Source organism: Crinia signifera, chromosome 6 (assembly GCF_055691185.1).
Source record: "Crinia signifera chromosome 6, ASM5569118v1, whole genome shotgun sequence".
Lineage (NCBI taxonomy): Eukaryota > Metazoa > Chordata > Amphibia > Anura > Myobatrachidae > Crinia > Crinia signifera.
Genome location: NC_139222.1, coordinates 180,415,592 through 180,425,891, shown reverse-complemented (window position 1 = coordinate 180,425,891; position 10,300 = coordinate 180,415,592). Strand labels below are relative to the sequence as shown.

The 10,300-nt window shown below is 46.9% G+C and overlaps 1 protein-coding gene across 1 annotated transcript; it reads left to right on the top strand.

The window, feature by feature from the left end:
• The first annotated feature begins 3,722 nt into the window (after positions 1-3,722).
• On the top strand, positions 3,723-9,784 carry LOC146008723 (E3 ubiquitin/ISG15 ligase TRIM25-like). Its single transcript, XM_083148324.1, has 2 exons — positions 3,723-3,813; positions 6,499-9,784. Exon 2 carries the CDS (start codon positions 6,501-6,503, stop codon positions 8,067-8,069), a length of 1,569 nt encoding a protein of 522 aa, XP_083004450.1. The 5' UTR covers positions 3,723-3,813; positions 6,499-6,500; the 3' UTR covers positions 8,070-9,784.
• The last annotated feature ends 516 nt before the right edge of the window (positions 9,785-10,300 follow it).

Below are 10,300 nucleotides of genomic sequence, written 5' to 3'. Positions count from 1 at the left end.
AGGTGGGCTATTTGCATGTAGTATGACAGTGAGCAGCAGGCAGGGGCTGTGGGTGGTGTCTCACATTACTATAGTGCTTAAACAACAAGCACTGTGTTAATCTGTTATGATAAAATTGTAGCATGAAAAAGAAAAACGGGGTACACATAACGCACCTAGTAATGTGCACTGTGTGTATGACCCAGCTCATACTGGGTGTGCCGGATACGTTGTTTGTAAGGAATCGGTACATCTGTCAGACCACACTTAGGTCTACAGTCATTAGGTCGACCCCACTAAGTCGACTGGCAGGAAGGTCGACCTGACTTAAGGTCGACATGGGCCAATGTCGACATGGGTTTTTCAATGTTTTTTGACCCGAATGTCGACACAGTCGACATGGACACAGTTGACAATGAGAATCGGACGCTCGCAATGCTTCGGGCACGGTGGCTCGCTTCGCTCGCCACAGCTTTAATAACCTCCTCCACGCCCTAGTGGATGGTAGGACATGAAATACAGCCTGTCGGCACATGTCGGCTCAAAAAACAGTGAAAAACCCATGTCGACCTTATGACCAGTCGACCTTTATGCAAATTCAACCTTAAGTCATGTCGACATTGGCACATGTCGACCTTAAGTCAGGTCGACCTTCCTGCCAGTCAACCTAGTGGGGTCGACCTAATGACTGTAGACCTAAGTTCATTCTAATAGATGACCGCTTCCGTTTGTAACATGTCTGATAATTGGCCATGGGCGAGATGTACTAAAGGGAAAATGCGGTAAAACCCCCGTTTTACCGCATTTTCCTATGTACTAAAACCCGTTCGCCACGTCACCGCAGGGCAGGGTATCGCCACCTTTGGGTGGCGATACCCTATAGAAGCCTATGGGCTTCTTTTCGCCGCCCGCCGCGTCGCCGCAACCCCGCCGCCTCGCCGACCCCCCCTTTCCCCCCTCCCTTGGGCTTACCTTCTTGCAGGTCCTCCTGGACCCCGGAAGGTAAGCCCTTCCTCCCCCTAGCAACGCAGCCGGACGTCCTTCCGGCTGCAGGGGGAGGAGGAAGCGCCGGGGACAGCTTGCTTAGCTGTCCCCGGCGTGAAAACTGCAGAAGCCGGCTGGGAGGTGACGGAGACCCCCCGCAGACCACAGTACAGGTATCGCGGGGGGCCTCCGTCACCGCATCGCGATGCCAGCCGCATATGTTAGTACATATGCGGCGGCATCGCGGCGGGGGGGGCGCGAAGGGCGGCGATGTATTTTAATACATCCCGCCCCATGTGAGCACCAGGAGAAGAGGAACAGGGGTAACTATAGAGATGGCAGGTAGCTGAGCTTACCCAGTAGATGCTGGGTCCATTTAGAACAGAGGTGGAGCGGGAGCAGGGCACAAATGACATAGCAGGGGTGGCTGAGTTCATTGACTTGAGCCGAATGAGGATGGGTCCATTTAGTATGGCTAGAAACACCTGTAAATAAGTGGCCATGTCAACATTTATCATGTCTATGCTTACAGGAAACTGCAGGAGCTTGACTATGGTTCTCTATCCATCTATTTGTCTGCCTATGCCCCCTCCCATCTTTCTATGTCACCATAGGGTGCTCTGTCTATCTGTCAATGGGGATGCAGTTTAAATCCCGGCGGTCGGGATCCCGGCGTTCAGAATCCCGACGCCGGAATCCCGACCGCCGAAATCCTGACAGTTTCTCCCTCCGTGGGTGTCCACGACACCCCTGGAGGGAGAATAAATTAGCGTGCCGAGTGTAGCGAGGCACCGGGCCCGCTGCGTGGCGAGCGCAGCGAGCCCGCAAGGGGGGGGGGGATCCACGTCCCCCCCTTGTCGAGATTCCGGCGTCGGGATTTTGAACACCGGGATCCCGACCGCCGGGATTTCATACTGAATCCCCGTCAATGCTGCCAACATGCCCCCATCGACCCATGCCCCTGTCCATCCATTCCTCTCTCTGTCTGTCTACACCTCCACCTGCTTTATTTGATGTAGTCAAGTATTGTCTCTACTGCTCACTCCTTCTCCCTCTCTCCACCCTCTTTCTCCCTAACATTCGCACGCTCTTGCTCCCAGCTTTGTCTCTCTTTTGTTCTTTCTCCTCCTGACACCCTCTTTCTTTCTTTCTCACTCCCCTCTCTCTCATGCCACTAAGGGCATTGTAGTGACAAAGGTTGTGGGGCTCGGGGGGCTTTCAAAAGTTTTCTATGGGGCCCACAAAGTTCTAGTTACTCCCTTGGTCTGTGGCATATTGTGTAATGGGCATTACTGTGTGTGGCATATTGAGTAATGGGCATTACTGTGCATGGCATATTGTGTAATGGAAATTACGGTGCGTGGCATAAACCGTAATGTAAAGGTGCATACACACTGGGTGCTTTTGCCCAGTGTGTATGTACAGCGATGAAGGGGAAAATCGCTGATCTGAAAATCACCCAGTGCTTAAACACTGAGCGATAGTTGCCCATCTGTGTAATTTCCCCCCGGGTGGAAGGCTTACCATAGCAGAATGCTATGCAAAGCCATCCAACCTGCTGCTCATCTGCTGGTAATACCATTTCTTATCGAGCCTCACCTGGCGGCCGGCGATGATGCGGGAGTGCGCATCAGTGCTCACCGCTCATGGGCCATACACACTGGGCGGTTTTTGAGCTGAAAGCAGCTCAAATGGTTAAAGAGAGCTGCTTTTAGCTCAAAATCACCCAGTGTGTATGGGCTTTAAGGGGCATTATGGTGTGTGGTGTAATGGGCATTACGGTGTGAGGCATATTGTGTAATGGGCATTACGATCTGTGACATATTTGTAAGGGGCATTGTGGTGTGCTGCATAATGTGTACATACTTGCCTACCTGACCCTCTCCATGCGGGAGAAAATGCTCTGTTCCTGGACTTCCCTGATGATGTATGATTGTCAGCACCTGTGGTGAAACACCTTTACCTAGCTCCCCACAGGTGATGGCAATCATACATTACCAGGGTAGTCCAGAAACAGAGCATTTTCTTCCGCATGGAGAGGGTCAGGTAGGCAAGTAGGAATGTGCAATGGGCTTTATGGTGTTTTTGGTACTATTATGTGGCCATGCCCCTTCCCCTTGAAGCCACGACCTTAATTTTTGGGAGTGCACACTGTCTATATTTTGACTAGGGGGAGGGGGAACCAATTCCCTTTCTGGCACAGGGCACCAAAATGGACTGTGCCTATAATGCCCAGGACCAAAAAAAAAGTTTAACCCTTAGCAGTCCTTTGCAATTCAAACATTCTGGTTTAAATGTTTAACTTAATTGTAATTTTGTTTGCTATTATTATTATTGTTATTCAAAAGTGGTCTACATTGAGTGTTGATCGGTGTTAATGTTCTTATCAGGAGAGAAGAGGAAGCATAGCATAGCTAGGCAACCTGCTGTATCACCCTAGTTGTTAAACTATAAGTTGCAGCATGCTGAGGTTTGTCATATTTTCAGCAGCTAAAGAGATTGTTGGAGTTGGATATAGTATTATCTAAGCAGGGTGAGTAAGGGCGTTACCCATACACATATAGCAAATCTAAAAATAAATACCACTTTAAGTTTAATAATGGTTTATTTCTATATAAAATTTTAAATAAAGTAGTAATGTCCCTTTAAATCTTGGATGCCTTAAAACTATTTTGTGGTGAGTTCTGTGTGTGTTCCTCTGTAGCTGTATGTGAAAGTGAAACTATCAGCCTGCAAGTCTAGTTTAGGAGGAAGTGACATAAATCAGAGGGGTTGACCTTCTTTGTAAACATATTACAGCAACGCCATATCATTTGTACAGACAGCATTAGAGTGACACTTTCTTCCTTGGTAAGTGGAATTATTTACAACAAGTTCTGGCACATTTTCTACAAGATTGTTTAATTGTTTTCTGAAATGCCTTAACAGGTTTCTGCTGATCTGAGGGAGGAGTAATTTACCATTGTCTTAAAACACTGAGCTGTGGACACAACTTCTGGCAAGTCTGTACTGATTGAGTGCAGGATATAGAGAAGTGGCCTGACATAGGCCGGTTTCACACACTCCGGCTCCTGCCGGACGGTGAAATCCCGCACGGCCGGGGAGCCGTGCCGCACACATTAGTTGTGAATGGACACTATTGTGTCCATTCACACGGGACGGCCACAGCCCGGCCGCACGGCTGCAGCCGGATCCCGCCACTGGAAGGGACGGCTGCTGGGCTGTGGCCATCCCCTCCATGATAAACTACTGTGTGCTGCACGGCTCCCTGGCCGTGCGGGATTTCACCGTCCGGCAGGAGCCGGAGTGTGTGAAACCGGCCATACTGTACTGTGCTCCTGGCTTGATTTGGTGCAGTTCCAGGATTGACCTGCACTACAGAGAAACAATTGAACCCACAATAACATAGCAGTGTAATCCTGGTCTGCTCAGTCACATACCAACAGGAGCACAAATAAGTAAATAATCCTTTTTCTTATAAATGGGGTCGATGTATGAAGCAGTGATAAGGGAGAAGTGATAAAGTGATGGTATTTTACCACTGTGCAATCAGCTCCTTACTGTCCCTTTTTACACCCAGCCTGTAACTTAACAGTCAGGAGCTGATTTGCCAGTGATAAGGTACCAGGACACTTGCAAGGGTGCCCTGGGTTGGTGGTCCAGGACCAATTAAAATTATTGATGATCAACTATTTATGGACAAAACCAGTGCTGGTGGCTGCCATTCATAAAATATGTGTACAAACAGAAGCAAATCCTGCCCTTTACTTCATAACGGAACCGAAGAACAGGGCCACCATCAGGAATTTTGGGGCCCAGGACCCATTTCCAGTCCAGGCCCTGGGCCCCCCTCATCATTTTACATACCATAATCTGGCTCCTGCTCCCCCATCTCCTCTTCCACTGAGCTGCAGCCCGGAGGTCCCAGAGCACAGACTTCTTCAACTCAGGATGCCGGTGGCGAATTAAAATGCAGCACTGGCTGGTGAGCCAATCAGAGCTCACGTACCGGCAGCCACTCTGATTGGCTGCCGGTACGCAAGCTCTGATAGTCTCAAAAGCTGGTGCAGCATTTTAATTGGCTGCTGGCGTCCTTGGCGTCCAGTCGGGGGGGTTGCGGTGGGCAAAATTAGCTGCCCGGGCCCTTCCAGGGGACCGAGACAGCTGTACCCAGAGCACCCCCCTATTGGTGGCCCTGCCGAAGAATTACATATAAACACAATCTACTTAATTTTATCTTTATTATTCTACACCTAGGGGTGCCATGGAAAAATTCTGAAACTCTAGGGTGCCATCATTCAAAAAAGATTGGGACTAGTGTATCACCTCTTTTACTAAATGCATTGTTTATCTAACTTTTTAGAAATATTTTCAGAATAGTATTCATATTATCCAGTCAGACATATCACTTTGTATGCACGATAACCGCCCTCTCGCAGTCGCTTGCGATGCCACAAGGGTCTGTTGGAGCACGTATATCATGCATGCACACTTAGCGATATGCATGATACCAGTCAATCGAAACAGATGGCATATTAGCGAGTTTAGTGCTAGTTAAATAAAGAGAGAACTTTGCAATGTTCAGGAACAGTCTATAAAGAAAATTTACATATAACCCTTTATAGCAGTGGTTTCAAACCCTGGTCCTCAAGTACCCCCAACAGTGCACGTTTTTTCAGGTCTCCACACAGAATCATAAGTGACATAATTAGCTCCACCTTTGGATCTTTTAAAATGTGGCAGTGAATAATGAGTGCACCTGCTGGGTGACCTGGAAAACATGCACTGTTGGGGGTACTTGAGGACCAGGGTAGGGAACCACTGCTTTATAGGATTTTACATGCTGATTTACACAAAAGTTTTATTGTTAGAAATGCATCATCATAAATGTTTAACTATCAGGTAGCCAGCACCAAATTTATAAAAACGCAGTATATATAGCTGTACACCTTAAAAAAGGGGTATAGAAACTCCAAAACGTCGGATTTGAAATACATCATCTTTGCATTTAACTTGTGGAGTCTCTCTCCCTCCCTCCCTCTCTCTTTCAATAAGGAAATTATATATTCTGTTGTGACATTTAGATTATAGTAATCAGATAGTTTGTTAGCTTAAATATTGCCCACCCCAATGCCAGAAATCCTGTCAGGGGTAGGGTAAGTATATTTACCTCCACTGCCCCTACCCCGCGTAACCCTTCCATTCCCATCCCTGTAGCCTAATCCTTTCTCCTCATGATCTAACCCTAAGCCCACCACCTAAGTGCCTAACCCACCACCAGCCACATTTATGACTATGCTGGCAGTTGGTATTCCGGCTCCAATGTTCTAGCTGTGAGTCAGAATTCTGACTGTTGAACTTAACAAGTGTCTTCATGTGAAAAAGCTCTATGTCAAAAATAATTAATCAACCTTTGAGATCAAGAACTGAGCAAAGAAAGGTATTTCCACAGCAGGACTGCCACTGTTCTATAAGGCAACATATTAAGGTAAACATTTTTGAGTGATTGGTGGTAACAGAAAATTCTTTTTTCAGGTATGGCGACTGCAGATTTGAGAGAGGAGCTGGACTGCTCAATCTGTCTAAATGTTTATACAGATCCTGTAACACTGAGATGTGGCCATAACTTCTGTCGGATCTGTATTGAGCGTGTGCTGGATACACAAGGGAGAGCTGGACTTTATACATGTCCTGAATGCAGAGAACATTTCCAGGATCGTCCTCTGTTAAGGAAGAACACGACACTGTGTAACATAGCATTGCGTTTCCTTTCTGCTCACCCAGAGCACCAGGAAACTGTAATATTCTGCACACACTGTATTCACTCTCATGTACCTGCTGTTAAGACATGCTTACTCTGTGAAGCGTCTCTGTGTAACAGTCATTTGAAAGTACACAGTAAGTCAGAGGAACATGTCCTAATAGAACCCACCACTGTTCTGGAGAACAGAAAATGTGCGATCCACAAGAAAATACTGGAATATTATTGTTCAGATGATGCTGCCTATATCTGTGTGTCATGCCGGCTGGATGGAGAACACAAAGGACACAGAATAACACCTGTGAAGGATGCTTCTGACAAGAAAAAGGAGAAACTGAGAAAGATTCTGGGGAAACTGACCTCAAAAAGTAAGGAGGCTGAGAAAGGAGTGCAAAGTCTGCAGGAGCACAAGAAAGAAGTGCAGGAACAAGCAGCGGGTGAAATCGAGAAAGTCACCTCTCTATTTACAGGCATCAGGAGAAAGCTGGAAGACCTAGAGAGAAGAGCCCTAGGTGAAATATCCAAACAGGAAAGTCAGATTTCCAGTGCAATTTCTCATCGCATTAAACAGGTGGAAATAAAGCAGGACGAGCTGTCAATAAAGATGTGTCATATTGAGAAGATGTGTAACATGGCTGATCCCTTAACGGTCTTACAGGAGACAGGCACTGGGGGCTTCTGCGATAGTCAGGATGAAGATAATGAGGAGATAGATAGATGTGATAAACAGGTCCAGGATCTAAGTAATCTCAATAAGGGTCTGATCTCAGAGATAGTACACACAGGCTTATCTGATTTTGTGACCTGGGTCAAACGGCTGCATGTGCAGAAAGCTGAAGATATATCATTAGATGTGAATACGGCTTGTGAGGACATAGATATATCTGGTGACTTAAAAACTATTTCTAGATCAGAAATAAAACAATATCATCCTGCGAGATTTCAGTATTATCCACAGGTATTAAGCAGCAGCAGTTTTAGTGCAGGACGCACTTACTGGGAAGTGGAGAGCAGTGATTCTGGCAACTGGAAGATCGGGATGTGTTACCCCAGCATAGACAGGAGTGGAGATGACTCAAATATTGGGGAGAACAACAATTCGTGGTGTCTGCGCAGGTATAACAATAATCAGTATTCAGTGGTACATGACAGTAAGGAAATCCAACTAGCGAACAAGTTTTCCTGTCAAAGATTGAGAATATCTCTAGACTATGAGGCGGGGCAGTTGTCTTTTCATGAGCTGTGTGATCCAATCAGACACTTGCACACTTTCACCACCACCTTCACTGAGCCCCTTCATGCTGCATTCTGTGTATGGGATTATTGGGTGAGAATACTAGAGTAGATGTGCATAACAATATATAAAAAGGCAATTGCAACACTGTTATTTCAGGATATAATTGGCTTGAATATGTCATAACAATCATTTTTTATCTGCTTTTACCAGATCATATTAGTCTTCTGGTTCAGGGACATTGAACAATTTTTTCCCAGTGTTTATTATCGACCTTTCCAAAGTTTTTTGCCCTATAAAAAGCATAAGTTTACCCAAAAACACAAAGGTTCAGTGTGTTTCCAGCCCTGGGAATACTTTATGCATTCTTGCATGTGCTGGCTTATCAGAGCTATTTAGCCCAGGGTGAGCCTATTACTCGCAATCAGCGATTGCTGGTAATAGGATTCCCCCTATAACTTTAACTGTATTAAATGAATACTATTTGTCTTATGGGTCCGACAGTCGGGATCTCGACAGTCATTAGTCAGACGTCGGAATCCCGACTGGCCAGACTCAGACAGCATGGTGAGTGCAACAAAGCCCCTTGCGGGCTCGCCACGCTGCGGGCACGGTGGCTCGCTACACTCAGCACCTATTCTATTCTCCCTCTATTGGGGTCGTGGACCCCCACGAGGAGGAATAGCCAGTGGCCGTCGGGCACCCGGCTGTCGGTGTTTTCACAGTCGGGATCCCAACGTCGGGTAAATGACTGTCGGGATCCCGTCCGGCACCCTGTCCTGAAGCTTAATAGGTACCTCAAGGTCACCTATAGTAGATGCAGCTTCTGTGTGGAGACCTGGAAAACATGCACTGTTGGGGGTATATGAGGACGAGGTTGGGAACCACGACTCTAATTGAACCTGGCTAGTTGTCTATTGCACCAGGGTGAACGGATAGGTTCAAACAGTACAACTGTGAATGAGACTTAATAGGTGCATTGACACCTCGGCACTACAACACTGACAAATTGCAGTGAACATGAAGGGGAATTAGTGGGAAGCTGGTGTTCCTCTATATTTGTATTGTGCTGGCAATATTGTGCTTGGCCATGATGTCAAGCCAGACACCCTAAAACCACTGCACACAAGGTAAGATTTGGTGCCTGCGGAAATGTGTAGGTGGCAGAGATAGTGTAAATAGCTAGAGCATCCAGGAACAAATACCTGATGGTATCTTGTTGATTGGTCTTTTGTATTTTGGAATTTTTTTGAACTTCTTCATACTTTAATATCGATGTGGAATCCAATGCAGGAGTACTTTGATACTTTAATTAGGGGTCCATATTGTCTTGAAAAACTCATGTCGACCTTTTGCTTGTCGATATTTAGGTTTCTGCTTATTAGCTGTCGACCTAGACACTGTAGACCTTTCCATCCACATCCTGACTGATACGGTCTACCAATACACTAGGGACTGGTGGCTATATATCAAGATTAGTGAATATTATGATAATCTAATGAGGGTCATTTTTTTTGGTACTTGTTTCCTAGCACGGCGCCCGTCGCAGGTCATCGCATACCTTAACTTAAGGTATGCGATGGACTCGACCGACGCGATTTCAGGGCTATTTTTAGCCTTTTCCCCGACAATTAAAAAATCGCGTCCATCGCATGCCTTAAGTTAAGGCATGCGATGAGACCGATGCGATGGACGCGATTTTACATAGGGAACAATGTTAAATGGGCCAATGGACCTGATTTTTCATTGTATACCTACCCTTATGGGTATTTTACATGTGAAATGCCCCCCCCCCCATTGTTCACGACAACCCACGATGAACGCCGACCCGAAGCATGGCAAGCGCAGCGGTACGCGTCCTCCGACCTTTTCATACCCCCACTATCCACGCCAGCATGGAGTTGATCTTATATAGTGTGGCGAGCGTAGCGAGCCCGAAGCGTGGTGAGGGGGCGCGTAATACCTGTGAAGTAATGCGCGTCCGCTCGCCACGCTTCGGCCTCGCCACACTATATAAAATCAACTCCACGCCCACATGGATAGTGGGGGTATGAAAAGGTCGGAGGACGCGTACCGCCGCCCCTCGTGGGCTCGCTGCGCTCTCCACGATTCGGGTTGGCGTTCATCGTGGGCTGGCGTTAACAATGGGGGGGGGGGGGGCATTTGACCCATCAGGGTGGGTATACAATTAAAATTGGGGTCTGGGGGGCATTTAACATTGGGCCCAATGTAAAAATCGGGTCTCAGGGACCATTTTACATTGGTTCCGATGTAAAAATCGCATCGCATGCGATTTGGTTGCATGCGATGCGATCAACGTGATTTTTTTGGACCCTAAGGAT